At 35.0% G+C, this 22,476-nt stretch overlaps 1 protein-coding gene across 1 annotated transcript in view; it reads left to right on the forward strand.

Annotated features, from left to right (window-relative positions):
* The first annotated feature begins 7,855 nt into the window (after positions 1-7,855).
* Zasp52 (Z band alternatively spliced PDZ-motif protein 52) overlaps positions 7,856-22,476 on the forward strand; it is a 33,470-nt gene continuing 18,849 nt past the window's right edge. Inside the window, 7 exon segments of the mRNA XM_089737129.1 lie at positions 7,856-8,132; positions 11,219-11,323; positions 17,252-17,403; positions 18,635-18,809; positions 19,513-19,643; positions 21,458-21,528; positions 21,531-21,548. Of these exon segments, the coding sequence (XP_089593255.1) occupies positions 8,115-8,132; positions 11,219-11,323; positions 17,252-17,403; positions 18,635-18,809; positions 19,513-19,643; positions 21,458-21,528; positions 21,531-21,548 (670 nt within the window). The 5' untranslated portion in view covers positions 7,856-8,114.

Raw genomic sequence — 22,476 nt, forward strand, 5'->3', positions numbered from 1 at the left:
TAACACCAGGTGGGCTGTGACCTCTAATCTAAGCAATAGAAAAATAAAATAAAAAAACTTTACTTGATCAAAAGAAAATTTAAATCTGAAGTCTCGAAAATTTATACAATTAATTAATATTCATACAAAAGCGTGTTAATGTACATTTAATGCCATAATTAGTGCCATCATCACTAACTGCGCATTTAAAACAAGCTGTTTATTTATAAAGGTTACAATAAATAGATGTTTTTCCTCGGTGGAAATACAGCAAGCTATGAAATCATCGCCTGAAACGGTTAAATTATTGCCATACTTGTACATTACATGATAATACGCAGCTGGTTATTGAACAAATCTTTTGCAAATTTCCTGACTAATATATATTGTTTTATTATAATGAACATCGAGGTCTCTTCACAATACAACCTTCAGTCGCGATGGTTGTGTTTCTCTGTACTAGAAGGAAGTAAAAATTTCTGATATTTCATGAGAAAAAACAAATAATGAAGGCAATGCAAAGAATTGTTACAATTGCGTATTTGTATGTAATTATACGGTAGTCTTTTATCGGATTACACGATAGTATTTTTCAAAAAACTCCTGGCTAGAGAGCGCAGTTGTCTATAATCCGACAATTTTTTCAAAACGTTTCTCGGATGATCGTGGATCATCACTGTCCATATACAGATAAGGCTAAATGAATAATTTTCTTTATTCCGCAGAGCTGAACATGGGTTTTCTCTTTGTATTACGGACACCGGAAAAACATTCGAGGCTGACTAGTTGTAAATATCAAAATTTCTCAAATATCGATGCGAACTCTGACGGGCAATTGAATTTAGACATTACAGTAACCAAGGTTTCACTAAACCAAGTGATCATCTTGTGTTCTCATTTCGAATAATTTAGCCTTTCTCACGTAGCAGGATCGTGTCATAGATAACCGTAATCGCCTCTACTTATACTGCCGTGTTTACTTTAATTAATAATAAAAAAAACCCTATAAAGTGCACGCAAAGTAACGTCCTCGCCAAGAAGTTTCATAATTTTCTTTGTCATGAGTCATATTACCTTGTGCTCACTGTGTTCATCAATTTGCATTCGATTGGCATATTCATTGATCGACGAAGAAAAATCAACTTCCGGGAAATTCTTGGTTCTCACATGAACTTTAATTGAAATTGTAATTAAAGGTCCTTATAAATGAAATGTAATAAATCAGAAGATAGATGGTAGCAACTATTCAAATAAAATATAACACATACGAAATATAACACATGAAGGACTTCCATGATGAGACAAGAACTGGGTAATTATTGGTGGTAGGACGTTTTTTATGTCCTGTGTATTTAGTGCGAGTTTTTTAACTTCTCGATCACGTAAAAGTTAACTTAAATTTGTATGGAGTCGGAACAGCGCCCCTATCGGCAAACGTAGGAAAGAAACACACAGGTGGTTAGTTAGTACCTTCTCCTTTTTATGCTGGGAAACAGTCATGCGTTCTGGTTTGAATGGCGAGACAGCCGTTACACTATTTAAGACTTAGATTCCATGTTTCAAAGTGGGTCGCGACATTTGCGGTATCAACGGGCTCCATAACCAATTAACACTAGGTGGGCCGTGAGCTCGTTCATGCGTCCATGCAGTAAATAAAGTTCGTACATCCTCTTATGAAGCCCAATCGACGTATTAAACGCTGCTTTAAAAAAGGAAATTGTCTGAAACCAATAAAAGTGAAAAAATAATAATTATAATATTTGTTTGTAAATTAAGTTTATCAATCCTCACGTCACGTCTTTTAGATGCAATTATGCAAAATATTTTGTTTCCGTGTTCAGCGTTTCTTTTTTCCTTCTAAATTATGTTATGATGAGTCAGCAGTCCGCTGTCTGGCGAGGTTTGGTCACGGTTCATATTACTCACATGATTAAGCAATTTGACCCTACATTTTAGTATTAGGACGCGATTAACATTTTAAGATTTAACTCGTGACTCATTTTTCAGTTTACGTTACAATATTATTATAATATTATATTAATTAACTTCTAAGTATTTTGTATAGTACTGTTGATCGAAGGTATTTTCAGTGAATTTGTTTGAAAACAATTAAATTAGGTTCTTCGCACTATAATAAGCGTTACAATAGCAACTTTATAAAAAGCACGCATTGTATGTACGTTACAGTAATTAGAAAAGCTATATACACTACAGGGTAGCAAAAAAATTATCTATATCTTCATTTGCCTACAGTTTTACGACCGACGATAGTATGGTCCACCTAGCATAGCTAGGGCATGTGCTTTGGCTAGACATAAAATAACGCTTCGTCTACTTGAACCTTAACCAAAAGCAAAAGAATTTAGATATCCTGGTATATTGTTTTGTAGTGTGTAATTATTTAGACCGTAAAATAATGAAAAATAAATAAAAGACTTCTCGTTGTTTCAAAAGCGTCAACTTTTGCGCATTTTAGCAAACGACGCATCTAGCAATATAATATCTTTCATCTCTCTGTTCTCTCTATTGTCCACTATCCTTATTTAGATTGAATCTCTTATCTTTAGTATATTATTCCCAAGTCATGATTTACTTTTTTTGCCACGAAGTCGTTTTCATCATAACTATTTCAATCGTTTTGTTTTTTAAGAAAAAAATAGTATTTTATCGTCTATTTAGTTGTCGTCTTAATGAATACTTGCAATTTTATGCTAGTTTTTCATTGATCCTCTTAGATTTCCTCCAACTGTCCAGCGATCGGGCTCAAGTTTGACATTTACACAAAATCAAAAATAATTAAATGTTTGAAATAGCGCGATACGAGACTACGAGTATTTTATTGTTGAGCACAGAACCAGAATACGATCAAATGTTTTTTTTAAAACATTATCAAAAAACTAATTGATATATTTCATTTCCATTACATAAGTATCGAATGTATTCGTAAAATGTTTCTTAAACAAAACTGGCAGAAAAAGCATTCAAAGAGAATAATTCGCAACCGTCCTCGCCATTATGTTCAGATAGGAATTTAATATTTCAAGTATATTTTAAAGAAGGCTTGACTTAAATTAAAATTTGCATATTTAGTATACCTAATAATGTAAAGTAATTACTGGCATACTATAAAGGAACGTTGCCTTGCTGTGTATCATAAAATTAAAACTAAATGTATAATGATTTTAGTTTACCACTGTGCTTATATTTATAATGTTTCAAAATGTATTGTTGTTTATATTGTACTTTATAGAGGTCTAGTTTTGATAGAAAGGCATACATGCGTTCACACTGTCCTACTAATTCTTAATTATCCATTCGTTGTGCCTTATGTTGTTAATTAAAGTTTGTTAATTAAACTGTAAATTTATGCCTGTTTTAATTTTCCTATCCAAGACTTGGAATTTAAACCGTTGAGGATTGACGTTCTAAAATGAAACCGTTATAAGGGTTATAGTTTCGCTGACACCACTTAGTAGCCTTAAGAAAAAGAGAGAAAATGATGAGAGATACTAATAGATAATAATACAGAACCACTTTTACGATTGAATCTCGCGGTCATTTGCATTTTATTATAATAATATGCTTTTACTTAAGAACTTGCCGTTTTACAATACTGGCCATTTGAAACGTAATTTATGTTATAGTTAATAAATTCTAAATTCAAATTATTATAATACATAAAAATGGAATTATATTTTTGAAGTCAGTCAGTTGATTATTGATTATTGTTTTCACTATATTTTTCATCAATATGGACACGTTAAAAATTGAGTGGTTATTGAATACGAGTTCCGTCGTGGCAGCGCGGTAATAAACGGCTCAAAACATTAATGACTTGTATGGAGTGAACACTATAAACGAATGCACAGCTGGTTTTTGATTAGAACGCTTCAGACATGGAAGATTTGGTCCAAAAAAGAATTCCGTGTTCGCCAGAAAACTAAAGACAACAACGGCGAATTAAAGATGAAGCTTACTCATACTCAAACTACGGGACGGCGGGATGGATGTAATGTGCTCTGCATAAACCCTGTCCCGCCGTCTCAATAGCTCCGACTGGGTTCCCACCCGGTCCGGGGTAGGGCGCCGGCTGTGAGCGGCAGGAGTTTTTAGTGAGGTTCGACTCCCACATACCCCACCTGCCGTGCGGGTGGGGATCCGGCGATTTTCTCCTGTGGAAAAAAAAAAAAGAAATACTCAAACTACAGCTGAGTTAGTGGCAACTTTTAACGTGAGCAACAAAACAATATTGGTCAATTTGCGTCATATTAACAATGTAAAAAAGACCGATACCAAACACTCAGTGCTAGCATATAAACAATATTGGTCAATTTGCGTCATATTAGCAACGTAAAAAAGACCGATACCATTGGTGTATATTATCATAAATAGGAAAAAATATATTTAAAAAAATTACTGATTTTCTAAACTAAACGGCAATTTTGTAATACCTAATATTTTCGACGTCTCGAAGACTATAATTTTCGTGGTCACGGATGACTAAGGTTAAGGAATTTGTAGATATTTTTATACTGTGCTAACTACCGTGTAATTTTATATAATAAAGTTTCTTAGTAATTTCTATAAATATCTCAAAAATATATAATAATCACTATAAAAGTACTTTAAATTATGTTTGCGATTCGCGGAAATCAATGAAAATACTATTGGTTAATAATAGTAATTAAAAAATACACAATTAATTGTTACTCAACGAATGACCTATTTACACTTTGATATTAGTATCTACACTACATAATACGCTAGCGTAACAGTATTGAATCTATCTATAGCAGAGATATAAAATTAAATTTCGTTTTACATGTAAGTGTATTGAAATGAAAAAAGTCTTGATTAATAATTTTTAATTTTTCTTTATTAAATTTTATTTAAGGTCTCTGTTATGTATTTTCTTGCGATTCACGGAGATTCATTTGATTTTTGCATTATGCTACGTTTAGCTGTCCGCCTTTTGTTTTCCGAGTACATTGAATTCCGGTTCACCTTGAATTATCTACGGAACATCTTTTTTCCAATTAGAATGAAAGCAAGAATACATTTACGAGAATTGACCTTTGCTTAATGAATAAATACTAATTACTTCGTAAATTTTAAAACTTCATTTTTGTGAGTCCGCGCGTGTGGGTACCACCACCCTACCTATTTCTGCCGTGAAGCAGTAATGCGTTTCGGTTTCAAGGGTGGGGCAGCCGTTGTAACTTACTTGAGACCTTAGAACTTATATCTCAAGGTGGGTGGCGCATTTACGTTGTGGATGTGTATGGGCTCCAGTAACCACTTAACACCATAGCAATAAAAAAATAAAAAAAACATAATTCAAAAATAATGTTATAAAAAATAAAATACCTTATTTTATGAACAGTACAGTACAATGTAAGAAGAATTTCAAAGACACGACAATGTAACACACTTTTCAACAATGGATGTGGGTATTTATTATCTTGAAGCATCTGGATTGATCAAGCCCAACTGCTCTGCCTACACTGACGTGTCATGTCATGTCAATCTGAATCGAACAATGTACCTAGATATTCAGCAAGGATACTGAATGACTCGCTGAGTTAAGAGCTTCAACAATCATGACGTCATGTGGAATACGAATACATAAATATGCAATGTCTGGAAACGACCAAATGACAATGAGCGTTGGTAGTTAAGCTTCATCGCATATCCGGTAACATTATCTACTGTTTATTTAAACGAAAGAAATGGGTTATAGATTCCTCGTATATTCCGTTTTATGTGTCGTTCCAATGAAGAATATATTCTTCTTTTATAATCGTGCACGGATGCAAACAGGGATGTTTACATCAGTAATGAGGTTAAAACGACTTTAAATTAAATTTGTATATAGACCTATGCATAACATGATATAAGTATGTTTATGTTTTCTTTCGACTAAGAAAGGTCGTAACTGTTTTTGTTGATTTAAATCAAGTCTTCTACATAATAATTTCCATTCGCTATTTGAAAAAATAAACGATTTATATTCTTTTGCATATAATGTTCTATGGGTGCATTGCAGTCTTCGAGGAGTTCTCTGAGATTATCCTGTTTACAATTGCACCTACCATCGGAGCATCGTTCATCCCCAAGTAGTACTTCTAACCATTGCAAACAATGTACTCAGAGGTCATTTAGTCCACTTACAATCAGACTCTGTAAGCTCCCCTTGCCGGTGCTTCATATTTATGCTTAAAAAAGGCAACTGCTTTGATGTGCCCCGATGTGTAGAAATCTATGCTTACTTGCCTTTGATGTCAACAAAGTTATATGTCATTTGAAGGGTTCGACAACCGTTTTCTCAAGGTTTTTTTTTAATAGATAAATAGATTCGTTGGAAGAATCTACAGATTTGACTAGTATTACAGCTAGAATGCTACCATTGATTTTGATCGAAGAGCTCAAATACTCGATTGTATGCTAATAAACATCTGTCCTACCTTTCAAAACAAATACATGACTTCGTCACGGCAAATGTAAACAGAATGTTTGTGCAGTCTTACAGTAAGCATAACCATAAATGGTTTTCGAAAATATCTAATGTTGAATTTTTGATAGGAGAATCATGATAAATCACGTATTTATCTACATAATACTTGGATAAAGAATACACACACACACGCGCAATAACATGTACTATATAATATTTTTATTTAAAATTATGTATATAATGAATGTTAAGTTTTACCTACCTACGAATTTGCCGTTTAGTATACAGAAAGTTAAAGTAATTTTTCATAAATATTTTTATATTTCTATCAATCAAAATATGCACCCGTGGTATGCATATTTGCCAGCTCATTCGTATTTAGAAGTTTGATTACGGTCGTGTGCCCCTACGTCGTTATCAGTTACCTATGAGTTATTAACTTGTACGACCTTATCTACCTAATAAGCAAATAAAAATATCAGCGCGATACATCACGCATCGGTGGATTTTTGAGCGGTACGTTATCAGCGCGCAAACGACGCCGTGGCTGGTCGCCAAATCTTTCGCAACCGATCTATATTTAGCAGCCAAGGTTCCTACATTACGGCTCGGGAGGGTTATTGACATTAATTCGAAATTATACAATTTGTTATCTAATATTTCGCTGAAGAAACGCAAGACCTGGATAAGTGTTCTACACGATTTCTCCAAGGAGTGCCAAGTTTACGCATTGCCGCAGCACGCGACGCGTTCATCTCTACTAACAGAAATAATACAAGGTCGAATATTATTCACTACAAATGAAAACTCTGACGAGAACTTGTTTTAAGGAAAATATCATAAAAAATGTTGTCGTTACTAAGAAATTTCGACTGCGGACGTCAAAACCACCAAACTCGAATTATAAGGATTCCGTTTACAAGTAGTACTTACTATTTTAAGAACAGAAAATACAAACTACATTAACGTTCTTCTTCGTTTTTGAGGTCGATAAAACACACAGTATATACGCATTCCCTAAAATGTTACATTTCTTTCTAGAACCTTCACACAATGTGCATAATATTTTACCTTCGATTGCCGTAACATTACCGTAACATAATATATAAATATTGTCGTTACTAAGAAATTTAGATTGCGGGCGTCAAAAACCACCAAGCTCGAACTATATGGATTTTCTGTTTACAAATGGTACTTACTATTTTAAGAACAGAAAATACAAAATACATGAACTTTCTTCTTCGCTTTTGAGGTCGATAAAACACACAGTATATAGGTACGCATTCTCTAAAATGTTACATTTCTTTTTAGAACCTTCACATAATGTTTTACCTTCGATTGCCGTAGCATTTTACCTTAACATATTATTATAATGTACATATCGTAATCTAAATAGTCTGTATCAGAGCGTATAGCTATAGTGCAGCATTGTATATTGTCGGATGGCGCCGTATCGCCGTCAGCTGCTTTGAATGCTTTAATGCAGTAGACGCCGTTGCTTGCGACACACAGTTCATGAGTTGCCCGCCGGACCCGACTGTCCGGACCGGCCATGCAATACACATTATCTCACACGTAACGACCGTTCGATATCAACAACTCTGTTAGTGAGCACATTCGACTTTTGTGGTACCGTCATCGGTTCGACCTTAGAAGGCCGCAGCTGTGTAAACTTACCTGCATGTCGGCAATCATGTCGGTATGTATTTTGTAATTATATATTTGCATGACGTCATTAAATATTTTACTTGTCAATTTTCAAGAATTTTACTTAAAAACACTGTGTACAAACGCTTTATTCCTCCTACAAACTATATAAACATTTACAAATTTTATTCAAGTTTGATCATGAAGTGCGAATCCTATATTGTTAAATTAAAGACAAAAACTTCTTACTAAACTAAAAGCAGAACTCTATAAATGAAATTAAACATATATGTACTTACTACAAATATCGCTCATGCAACTGGCTTCTTTGTTTCATACAATATCATCTCTAAGCTCTATCAATATGTTATATCGCACATAACGGTATACTTTTGTAGTTATACTCCTATACATTTATATCGTGAACTGACTCCCACGCACTCCACATTAGCTCCAGTAACGTGTATTCCTGTACAAAGGTGTATATTATTTGATTTTCCATCTGTGCACACGTACACGCTACTGGCAACCATTGAACTTATTACAATGCATTAAATACAAAAGTTCTCTTTTTATTGTCTGTTTTTCATTTACTTTCCTTTATTTTTCAGTTACTGTTTGTACAATAACTCGATAAGTAACTGAAGCGTTCGTTTAAAATTAATAGGTATAATTTAATGAATGTTTGAGCGTAATCGGTTATTACAATAAATGTACTACAACATTATTACTTTCGTTGGAAGAGTTGTAAGTAAATATCTCCCAAAACATGATTTATGCGATTTCTGGTTTAGGTACGTTTGCCTGGCAAAAACGTAGGCAGTAATTGTTAAACCGGTCCAGTGGAATGGTCATATAATTAATAACATGATAACAATTCGGCCACTAGGTACCCCACTTTCTTCGATTGAAGATACAGCTTTTATATATAATTAAAATTTATTGATAGCCTATAAAATGTCCATAAAAATTCGATGGACGGCAATTTATTGTTTTAAAAACAAAGACAAAATGATATTCGTGACAGCGATTGGATTTTTTTTCCAGCGAAATAACGAGAGCGAGATAATAAGGAATCCTTGTTTCGGCCAAATACCAATTTATGTGCATACGCGTATGTACCGAACCGGATCGCTTTTGTGACGGATGCTCCGGACGCGGTGCGGTCTCGGGGTGTTACTCATATAGTGACGTCACCGATTAACGCATGACTAACAATGCAATAAAAAAATCGAATTGGACTCACGAGAATGCGATATGTAAACAACGCATACAATTTTCTCGGTACTGTGAAAAGTGTGAAGATTCTCGTTTCCAGTGAAACCGATTCGTTGTGTTTTTTATTGACTATTCGCGATTCGACATCGCGATAAGCATGTGCGGACGTAGGGCATGTCGGGACGTCGTTTTGCGCCGACTTCTTTTATTGTTTTCGTCTAGACACTCGAATGTTTTAAAAGGTGGGGCTCACCAACCGTAACAACACTAACAACACTGTATGCACTCAAGCATTTCATTACATTGTAAACAAAGGATAGTTCAATATTGTTTATCGAACGTAGTTAGAGAATGCACATTCGTTTGTACACATATGTATAATAAAGGCATACTAGAATGTTTAAACATAGATGAAAAACAAATTAGTAGTTTGGTGGCGAGACGCTACAAATATTATCGCACACAACATTCCAGAGATAACATGGTTGATGTAAAACTATTCATGTGATGGCGTTCAATCACGAACAAAGACTCCGAGGAGACACTACGGACCGTATCGCAACCCAGACTTTTTAAATCAATAGAATTAGTGCTCCACAAAATTTCTGTGAAATGTGTTACATTGCAGATAAAAATTTTGGGTCTTATTTAAACATTTATGATTTAAAATTAACAGTGAATTGAGATAATGTAAACGAAGAATATAAGTATATAACTAAGTTTATAAGTTTAGAGACACGACCAAATAAACACAAGACAAAAAACAAAATAATAATCTAATATCGATAATCGATTTGCACCGAGCTGAAGTGAACACGTGTTTAATGTACGATCGGCAGAATATTTTCTGTTATTGAAGAGACCCAAGGGCACTTACTAAAAATAAATCTGTTTTCTACTGATGTTTCATTTAAATTCATTTGTTTTTAGAAATGTAATGAGATATCACCATTTATTTATTTTCTAAATGTAATTCGCAAAACAGCTGGCCCGTGTGACTTGTTAGTCGATAATAACGAAAGACGTCTTGTTTAGTTCGTTACGGGATTTATTTTTGTATTGAATTGAATTGACGAAGATGTGAAGTGTCAGCTGAAGAACGCGGCGACCTTCTTGATTGGCGATCACAATGTCGCTTTGTTACAAATCTAATATTTTGCACTAGATGTGTAGTTTTATTTCAAAATGAGGTTTTTCAGAATCTAATGTAAATATTTGTTTTTTTTAATGTTCTAAATGGGCAGACAAAGTTACTTTGAGACATGAGGTCGAAGTCTCAAAGTGTATTGTATAACGGCTGTGTCACCCATGAAACCGGAATGCATAACTGTTCCACGTCAGAAATAGGCAAGAACATTTGGACACTAAAATATATTCAGTACGTATACAAATATACTTGGAGCTATGAAGATTTTTCTGGTCATTAGGTTTAGTACTTGTGAATCATCAATATAGCGGTCCATGGAGAAACTATCAAGAAAGTAACAGTAAATTGTAATCTAATTGAAACGTACAAGTGTATCTCGGAGTCAAATCGGAGACCTTTAAAAACGGTAAATGATTTGATTATTGTTAGTTCCCTGTATAAATAAACGAGTTGCTCTGAGCCTCCTTTCACTGATGCCTTTCGGGTCTCGTGCTGATCTTAATCAGAGATAAAATAGATCGCAAGATGTCTGTACTTCTGAACTGATGAGAGCGGTCAATCGTACGAGAGAAAATAAATCTCCAATTAGGTCAATCAAATGCCAAGCCTCTAAAACGTTTGTGAAAATTAAATGAAAGTAGCGATTTGTAATATTTGGTTGCCATAAATGACCAATAAGCATAGCGATTTGTAATATTTGGTTGCCATAAATGACCACTAAGCATTTAATTTTTTTACTTGGTAAACTGATTTTTCTTTGTTTTTGTTCTCAGATGGCACAGTTAATAACTGTGCGGCTTAACAAATCAGATCATCAACCCTTGGGCTTCAGGCTGCAAGGAGGCAAGGACTTCGGCACCCCACTAGTCGTTCAAAAGGTTTGTGTCTTTTCTTATTATTTGCTTGCATTAAAGCAGCTGTACGTAGGCTCAAACCCGAGTTTCGATAAATTTTGAGGTTCAAGGCCATAAAGATCTGCTTTCGCCACGTCCCACGTTTCTCTAACTGCCAACCTAAGAAAGCGGGATTGTAAAATTTGGTGGGAGTTCCTGTAAACCACACTCAAATCTGTCACCATAAGATGTCTGCAAGTTTTATAAAGTGTCACCTTAGTACAGGGAGATAATTTAATCCGTACGAAGACCATGGGGTAAAGCCAAACACGAAAGTGCTCCAAAATGTCTCCCAGATACTTAACCCTCCCGACTCTGGGCTACTATCTGGCCCGAGAGGGTATTGATAGGAGTTTTCATGGGAGTGTCACTGTGTTAACTATAAGTAAAACGATTTGTCAAGTAATGATTGTTTTAAATCCATCCAATTATAAATAAAACGGACCACGGTCAATAAACAGAAACTGTGTTGAATAACGTAGAGTTCAACAGCTCGTTCAAGTCCTAAATCAATATTTACTTGTAATTCACTTTTGTGGTATGTATTGACATATTCAAACGATAAATTTTCTTGGAAGCTTTTACCAAGTCATTAACTGTTAGTCAACCTCATTAGTCTGTTCTATCACTAATGTTTTTCAACGTTATTTAAACAAGGAGATTTATTTTCATCGACACCTTGTCGCACCCATATACGATCTGTTTCATTTTAGACATGTCAAGGCGTTTAAAAAAAAATCAATTTTAAACAGAGATAATTCTAATTTATTCTATTAATCCTGCTTGTAAGATTAAAATGAATAAATACTTAATTTTTTGGATTCGTTTTGTGCGTTTTCTATGCGTTCGCGCCTTTTTTTATTCTCTCGAGTAAAGTAAGTAGTCTTTGGCACGGCTTGGAAGATTTTTAGGATACTATACGACATTCAAATCATTACTTGTGATGCGCATAGTTTCAACATACTTAAAGTTTCTTAAAGTAATAATTCGAAATACTCAGACACATAGAAGTTAGAGTTTCGTTAATAATAATAAAAAAAACTGAAAAAATTCCATCATATATTTAGTCTGTGCCTGTGTACACAACCGAATTTAGAATAATGGTCAGCAAAATAAAACCTACAACAGCGACTAGATAAGAGACAAAGATAAAAATTAGCCTAACCCAGTTGCAAATATAGAAGTTAATGAACCCGCACATGCTCTCGTGCCATACAAATATGATCGTGTAGGCGGGGTTGTGCTTTAACTGCCCTGAATTACAATACTAAACAAAGTAATGTAATGCACGAAATAAAATTTGACCCGAAATTAAAGCTGTGTAATAATGGCACTTCACATAATTACTTAGAATATTTTTTTCACTCATCAGTTGACGAATCGTGTATTTGAATATCGTATATGATGTTTAACAATGTCAATAGCAAATGGCAGAACATAATGATAATGACCTCCTCAATAAGCAACGGTACTCTTGAAATTATTATTAATGGCTTACTAGTTGGAGGATTCGTGATCTTACTATTTAGGTTCAGATAAGTTAAATGTTGCGTTCATTGAACCGATAAACATGGAGCTTCGCGTTAGTAAAATTTGCAAACAATTGTACGATTGCAAATTCATTGAGTATTTTTGCGTGTGTTGAAGAAGTACACATTAAAATTGTTATACACGACTTTTGACGGTTCGAAGCAAGTATACAAATAAATACAGCACAATTTACTGTCAAATTGGCTTCCAGAAAATGAATAAAACATAGCCAGAAACGAAATATAAACACTGCCTACTCTCGAAACAGGTCGAATCCGACTGCATTCCCGACAGCGCACGTCACGATGACCCTTTTACGTTTTATATTTTTTGCGAATATTATATCTAAATATGTAATTAATGATTTCTATTCACATCAGTTTCTGAGATAGAAAGTGTCTTAACTATTTTGCGTGACGAATTGTTGAGCACGTAGTGCGTATGATCACTTATTTAATTTATTGTTTGTGGCCAACTACGCGGCTAGCAGAAGCGCATGCAAGGAATATTTTCGATTACGCGGCTAACCGCGCGCTTTTGATGCGCGTTCAAGAGCCGCAATCGCGTCAATGGATTTTGAAAAAATGATTAACGTGAATAGGTAGAGGCGCGCGCGACTAGCCGCTTAGTGGAAAATGGCCCTACCCATTTAACAAAAATAGATCGCTGCCGGTTTCCATTTCACACGTACGCCACGGATTGCGTTTTGCAGTTGTTTACACGAGGTCTATTCCGGGATTTTTTGCTTGGATCGAACACGATAGGTTGGTACGTACGTACGGTCTGAGCGGTCGCTACCAGTTTCACTCTTGTTAACCGGATCTTCGGCAAGCTCGCCCGGCAATGGATAAATTACGCAACCTCCTATTCGGGTTTTGTCTTTTATGTGGAACATAATCTGAGTCACGTACAACTGCAGGGATTTGTTTTGAAATTCGACCGTTAAAAGCAACAGCAAAGCCTTCTGGGAATTATCTCGATTTGTTTACTTTAACTGAACACCTATCGCAATACGCAGTAGGTATCAACTTTACAATAGGTTTTTGAAGCTGTTCTTAGATAACCTAGTGTTTCTCAATATTATAAACGAAAACATTTTACGAATTCAAAGCGCTACTTTAATCTGAATAAAAACGACGTAGAAATCCTTAATCCAATACCATGTTGTGCATTCGAAATGTCTTCTACAAGTTCGGAAGAAGAATAGTGAAATAATAAAGAAAACACGATATGGCTGGCCTTGGCGACACGGCCGGGACTGCATTTAATTCTTGCTCTTGTGGTTCTCTTACCTTATATGGTATACACGTGCGATCTGACTCGGTTATTTCATAGTAAATTTACAATGTAAGGAACCTTATGTGTAGACTGCATTTAAATTTTAAACACATACATTATAATCGACAGATTCTCTAGCTTAGGTACTAGAGTGATTTGTAAATTAGCACGTAGTTTTATATGTTCATTAAAATCCGTTATGGCATCGCAACGATACAGCATTAGCTGCATATGCGCCAGAACCTAACCATCGACAATTGAGGCTTATAAAATCAAAGGCAGCTAAACGCCTTAATGTCGTAAAATGGATTAACAATGGCGCTATCTTGTTTAGTTAGTTGGACACGCTTTAGTGTTTTCACGTTATAACAAATGCAGCTAAATCTCTAACAAATTGAGATCAAAAATTTCATTTTTACTCTTTACTAAGTACTAATAAACGAAGTTTTATCATTTAAAATTCAGATTTTTAGTAATATTCTCATTCTTTATAAATCTGCTTTAAAATAAAGAATACCGTAGCTATCGGAACAGTTATTTCAGCTTCTCAAACCGGGAGTGTTGCTAACACTCGCTCTAGCAAGAGCAGTACTTCGATGGATCGGGAGGATCCGTAATGACGTGTTTAGGGCCGATTTTCGTAGTTTACCTGAATATTTGACAGACTTGGATTTAGCTGGCTTTGATTTTATAGGCCTCAATTGCGAAAATCACTTTTTATTACTAAAATATATATTTTTAATTTTTAGGATAATTTTAAAAACAAAAGTATAAGTTTTAATTTCATCATACTCGCATATGCGTACTAATATAATTTCATTCGGTGTTGATATTTAATTATAAAATGCCATGTTGTAGTACATATATGTATATAGGTGGTTTTACAATAAATCGAGGTCGGGCATCCATTACGGAAAAACGCTACGCCAAACATCTGTCGATGTTTCCGTGTAAAACAAGAAAGGAATCTTGCATTAAAACATTTATAAAAAACACTGACAGTTTGTATACTTGTTAAATTTCGATAAACCTTCGATCGAACGATTAAATAAAGAAATTAAACAAGACATTAATGGTATTAGTGTTTATGCGATGAGATCGTAGGCTACTACGAGTATACTTAAATGTCATCACAAAAAATTGGAACATTTTTTTAATAAGACGGACGATGGATAATAACAATGTATGGTCGCAAGGGTGGGTCAAGCCACTGTCTACCATTGAAGATTTTATTCAAATCTCGTTTGAAGTAGAATATGAACACCATGGTAGTGAATTCGTTGCGAAGCAGGATATGGTATATCGCAAAAGCGATGACTAAAAATGCACTGCCGATGAAAGTGGCGGTTCTAGGTGATATGTATTATTAACCTTGCTGCGGTGGCTGGTGGTGACATGATAAAATGGAGATTGTAGGATTATTTCAAACATTTCCTCCGAACACTCCACGTGCAACATACGAAGATTAAAGTCTACACACTAAAGTCTCTTCGTGAACCCAGAGTTCCAAAGCGATCCTTGAAAGCGGGGTTATTGACAACAGATTGCTTTATTATTATTTTTACATTATTTTATTGTATTTATTATTACCTATCAGAAGGGGTAAATGCAGTGGCCTAAAATAGGTACCCGGTATACCAATCTATGTTTTAAAGCAATAGCTTTTGTTTACTATAAATACATTTTTGGTGACATAATGCACAGCTAACAACCCTATCAAAGTTTTAATAACTTTAACAGATTTTGACTTCATACAAGTGTACGTGTAGTGTGAATTGTGTCTTTAGTTGTATTTGCAATTGTAATTATTGTGTTAAGCATACTACAGAGCAAATTGTTAATGCATTTCTCAAATTTTTAAAAGAACAATAAAAATTTAAACGAACACCTTCCAAACATTCGAATACATTACGTGGCATAAAGTTATTCGGTCAGACACACGATTTAAATTTCGGAATACGTATTTATCTTCAATAATTGACAATCTTGTTCTTGGTGCATTGAAAATACCTACACGACACTTATGCAAGAGAAGCGGTCGAGGTAACGCCGTGTGCCAAGTTCATTAGAAAAGCGTTGTTTTGCAAATTGCAGACATAAAGATATTTTTAAATGCGTTAATTTTAGTAGCTTTTGAATGTACACTTTGAGTGACTGATGACAGGTAAATACGGGAAGCTATGAAACTAGTCTCCAGACTCGTAAGACTCTCGCCAACGATAATAATAATAAGATTTAGTTTGAATACAATAATCACCTTTATCGTTTATTGTTGACATATTTTTTATCGGAGATGTCCGATTTCCACTCCGCTGTACTCGTTAAGACACAAAGGTGAAGATTCAATTTATCAATTTATTTAGAGTGACGTCTGTCGTATCCTTCAAATCGGAACATAAATAGGCCGAATGGTTGGAGCTTCCCGTGCGCCCTACTTATATCACGACCAAAGTCTGGACTTTATAATTCTGCTTCGTCTGCCTTTATTAGGGAATGATATTTCCACTTTGAATAACTTGTATAGTGCATATTTTTTAGAAATCCCGCAAATCCCGCCACCCAACTTGAGACATAATTTATAAGTATCAGTGTAATAGTACAACAGCTATACCCCACTATTGAAACTGAAACGTATTACTGTTTCACGGCAGAAATAGGCAGGGTGGTAGTACCTATCCGTGCAGGATCACAATACTTCGTACCACCAGTAATTTAAATTGTTGTTATTAAATGAATATCGGTGTCAACTTTCATAGAATTATTATTAGCCTTAAACAGCAAGAATATAAGCAAGCTTCATCTCTGCACTCCCCTAAAGTAGACTGTTAGAGAATGCCTATGGCATTAAGTCCGCCTTTATACTTTCTAGTATAAGAAGTTATAAATAAATAAATAAATATAATATATCGTTCTAAAACTACTTCATTTTATATACATTCATATTTTGTACACAAATTGCTCATCTGTATAAACCACTGGTTTGAAATAGTAATAGACATTGACGTAGTTATTCCCTTGACCTAATGTCTGAATTGAAATCTCGAAAAACTGGTTAGATTTGTAAATAAATTTACTCAGTTCTAAAATTAAATTTTATTTTTAAAGGTGAATGGCGGCAGTGCGGCAGAGCGGGCTGGCTTGCAGGCCGGCGACGCTCTGATTCGCGTCAACAACACAGATGTGTTCACCCTGCGTCACCAAGACGCGCAGGACACCATCCGCGCGGCTGGTGCTAATTTAGAACTAACCGTTCAACGGTAATACTCTCTAATATTACTCTAATAACACATTTGCGCTTTCCATTTCAATAATTCGTTACCCCTTTCTTTTAAAAAAAATAAAATCGAGGTTCGATGCGAACTATCATCGCGTCAGTGTGCTTAGTGAGAGCTTTTTAACGTTCTCGATAGCGTGAAAGTTAATGTTTCCCCTCTCTTTTAAAATAAATTTTAATAAATTTAAATTAAAAATAGTGTACGAAAAAATGATTTTATTGTAAAAAAAAGCGTGGAGTACATGGTATCAGTAGTTATAAATATTTTATGAACAGATATGAGGGTTATTTTGATAATATCCTGAAAAGCACCCCACGCTTTTTTACAATAAAATATTTTTTTCTTACACTATTTTTAATTCAAATTTATTAAAATTTATTGTCTATTTTTTAGTTGGATTTTCTATAAAAGCGTATTTTGTTAGTTTTTTAAACTATTATTTATTTCTCATTTTTAGTTGAATTTCAATTTTTTCAATATTTTTTTAATATTGAATTGTCATCGGTCCTTAATAAGTACCTATACTAAATTTCGAGCTAATCCGACGTTTTGAAGGGGGTCAAAATCATGTTCAAAGATTCCGTTACAAACATACATACCTACATACATACGTCTGAAGCTAATAAAATTGTATTAAAATAAAAAAAATAAAAACGAGGTCTGTTGCGAACCATCATCGCGTCAGTGTGCTTAATGCGAGTTTTTTTAAATGTTCTCGATAGCGTGAAAGTTAACTCGAATTTGTATGGAGTTGGAATGTCTGCCTACGTTTGCCGCTAGGGGTTCTGTTCCAACTGAATACAAATTTTAGTTAACTATTACGCGATCGAGAACGTTAAAAAACTCGCACTAAGCACACACAGGAACAGCAACACCGTCTTGCCCATTTCCGTCATAAAGTAATCACGTCTTACATATTATAGCGTTGAATAGCTGTTATTCCAACGAAATTGTATCCTCGATCCTCGATCTCGTATCTGAAAACAACCAATTAATTACCAAGTAATTACAACCAATAAATCGGATATCAAATGCAGTACAAAGCGTCACAAAGCATTTGAACAACAGTTTAAGCAACATTACAGTTTTTTTTTTAAATGAAAATGATAAATCTCGAAGCCGATTTTCTTTTAACAAAATTAGTTTCGTGACGCACCTTAGTATTTCGCTAGTGTAATGCGTTGATGTGAATTTGATTTTTTATCGTTGTTAGCGGGGGAGGTACGTGGCGTCCATCAGTGACCCCGACCGGCAGCTTGCCGAGACCCGGCTCTCGTCCTCTGGGAGGTACTCCGACTCCGGTGACGAACACATCCTTGAAGGCGAACCCACAACCGTCGCGCAACTTCGGCTCCGGGCACAACAATGTCGCTAAGCCTTTCGGTTATGTAAGTTCTCGTAATACTTCTTACCGCATATGGGATTTATCGTAACTAATAGACAACAAAGTCAGTCATTGAAAATAAGGTAATCGTTTCTATGAAATTCAATAAAATTGCTTTGGGACAGATTTATTGTTTTACATCAAATGAACGAAAATCTAATTTTATGGTCCAGAAGTGAAATATTGTCAAAAAAATAACAGCTACCTCAAAGCGGATCTTAAGTAACAATCTTTAACCAGATCTTATGCTCTAAGTACGTCTTTATAACAATTAAATTAAAACTCAAGGAACCAATCATACAGTAAAATGGAACGGACTTATAAATCACACCGAGTCAAACCGATAGAGCTTCCGTACACTATCGCGTCACAAAATGTAATCGAGTCGAACAATTTTTTTTCCTTACTTATGCTTATAGCCTTGAGAGGCTATTTCAGCTTCTCTTTGACGTTTAGGTGAGCTCACGGGGCTCAAATCAGAAGTGTTGCTAACACTGGCCTTAGCAGAGCAGTGCTTCGCAGAATCTACCACCGGATCGGAAACGCGACCCACTGAGAAGATCTGGCGAGAACTCAGTGGGCTTGACCGCCCCGAACCTTTTCCGTACTACCTTTTATAGGCAGCGGCAACCTACCCTCAAATAAATATGTCAAAAAAAAAGTTAAAAGTCTAATACCTTAATAATCTATCTTTTCTGTATTGTCAGATGAACGGTAACGACACCGTCAAGAGTGTCGTGAACAAACAATACAACACTCCTGTCAATATATACAGCGACAAGACAATTGCGGAGACCCTGTCGGCCCAAACCGAAGTACTGGCTGGTGGAGTACTCGGGTAAGTTGCGAACAGGTCACAAATTTATGCAACAAACCGATACTTTTTTTTATTTGTATATGTTTTCTTCTTTCTTTCTTCTTCTTCACGACATCTTTACTTCACATATATATATACTAATACACTATACATAAAAATAAACAAAAGCAGAGTTTTTAAATCACATAAACTATAATTATCTTACTAAAACCAAATAGCCCTTATATAAGTTTTATCTGTACCCATGTTTATTCGTTTCTCTGAAATAACTCAGCACTTCTCAAATACCCTGACCCAATAGGTCACATTATATTTTTATGTAAGTGTAAAATAAATAAGTCAGCTATCTACATGGAACTGAAATTAGTATGGGATAGACACAAGTAGACGACTTGTTTAGGCGACGCTTTATTCCGAAATAATGGAAGATTTCTACGTCCTAGTTAATTAGGAAGTAATTCTTTGTCTTTTTCAATACAACAGAGATTTCATTTATTAATAAAATGGTCATAATTTTAAAAAATATTCGTACGCTAACCACGTAGTTTTATAAATTAACAACATTTAGACCATAATGATACCTAAGATTATTTCATGATTGTATTCTTTTTAACATGTGCAGGCATGAATGAATCTCTTCATAGTAATGATATTATCTGAATAGATTAACGTGATTGTATTGTTTAATTTATAAATTACTTTTGATAAATACGGAAATATTAAGATTTCAATGGTGTAACTAATTCAACTAACATGTTTAGTATGTATATGACATGCTTTTTTATTCTTAATTGATTACTACACTGGCCTAGAAAGATGAGTAATGATTTTGAAGTGCATAATATGATGTATTGCATTATATCTATAGTATGTATTACTTTAGCAAGTTCTGTATCCCCAACGGAAAGAAGAAATGATTTATTTAGAAAGATGATGATTACTTAATAAGACCGTTGAGACAACTCAATTCAGAGGTTTTTATAGCATACATACAAAAATTACAAATGAATATGCAATTTCTAAAAGGGCACATGTCGCATATTTTGTCAAATACGTTTTTTGATATACATGTAGTTTTGAGGCTTACCTGCACCCATTTTCTAATAATTCCAGTAATTTCAATTGCTAATTAACACTAAAAAATATCTCAAAAGTTAATATTTAAATTTTACATTGCTTTAGAAAATAATCAGTTTTTTCATTTTCTGAACATTTTACATTTTCAGAGATGTGCCCTTTTCGAAATTGCATATTCAAATAAATTTGATCTATGACAAGAGTGCTTGCCCCTTTCAAATTGTTCATTTTTTTAAAGAAAATGATACCATTGATGTTCAAAATTATTCATTTAGCAATTTTGTCGTTTTCTGTTTAAATGTATTGTAGTAGTATTATAATTGATGAAAATTATTCTTATTTCTACTTCTTTGGTCATATCAAAGTACTATAGTAGGTTTATTATCCCAGTTTCAGATTTAGAAACGATTCCCTAGCACTGTAATGTACTATAGCGTATGGTAGGACCTCTTATGAGTCCGCACGTGTAGGTACCACCGCCCCATTTATTTCTACCGTGAAGCAGCAATTCGTTTGGTTTGAAGACTGGGGTAGCCGTTGTAACTATACTGAGACTTTAGAACTATATCTCAAGGTGGGTGGCGCATTTACGTTGTACATGTCTATGGGCTCCAGTAACTACTTAACACCAGGTGGGCCGTGAGCTCGTCTACCCATCTAAGCCATAAAAAGAAATCAGGTTAACACAAATTAAAAACTACGGTTCACACACGCAACTAGATTTGCTTGTGTTTAATGATAGACATTGATTTTCGCAGAGTTAATTTCAAGAAGAATGAGAAGACGTACGATGCTGAAAAAAGCGCTGTTTTCAAAGTACTTCAGGAGGAGCAAACGACCCTGAACCAGGTATAATTTCTTTTCGTGTCGTATCAATAACGGAGCGAACACTTCCCAAACTATTGATTACATCATTTCATATTTATCCTGCCCTTTATATTTCACATATCAACATAATTATGAATATTTGATGGTTTACGTCAACAATAATATTTTTACTAAGTATCTTAGTATCGATAACAATAATTGTGACTGTCACGCCACGACGTGAAGTTGTCGTGCAACGAAGTAACAACTGTAATAAATCGGTAGTTTTAAAACATAGATTTTTGTGGTGCCATAATAATATCAGAAATTATTACAGAACATACAATTAGGAACCTCAATTTAAAATCTTATATACTTATTTAATTATTGATTGGTTGATAAACTTTTATCTGATAACAATTCCATATAATCAAACGTGTAGTACGGTTTCGTACAATAACTATTTAATAAATTGAATAACGGTAGACAGCGGCTTGGTTCTGCCCTTGTCATTGCTGACGTCCATGAGCGACGATAACCACTCATTATAAGGTGGGCTGTATGCTCGTCTGCCTACAAGGGCAATAAAAAAATAATGATGTATGGAATGTTCATATCATTCTTTTATCTGTAATTGGCATATAAACACATAGAAGTGTCGACTCCGACCACCGGCTCAGTGCCCCCGGTGAGCGGACTTCGGCACGTGCAGGCGCCCGTCACGCGACCCGACGCGCCCGTCAACAACACGGGCGGCCTGCCTCCCGGACAGAACATTTGCGAGGAGTGCGAACGATTAATTACGTAAGTCGGACGACGAGCGCGGACCGACACGGTGGCAACGTCGCGACCGAGGCACTCCGGCGCGTTCGAGCGAACACCCGCGTTTCCTCACCCCCCCCCCCCCCCTCAGGCATTTTTCATCAAATTCATATTGACCGCGACGTTTCTTAGTAAGGCGCGATCGACG

The sequence above is a fragment of the Bombyx mandarina genome, chromosome 22 (genome assembly GCF_030267445.1).
Source record: "Bombyx mandarina strain Sakado chromosome 22, ASM3026744v2".
NCBI lineage: Eukaryota > Metazoa > Arthropoda > Insecta > Lepidoptera > Bombycidae > Bombyx > Bombyx mandarina.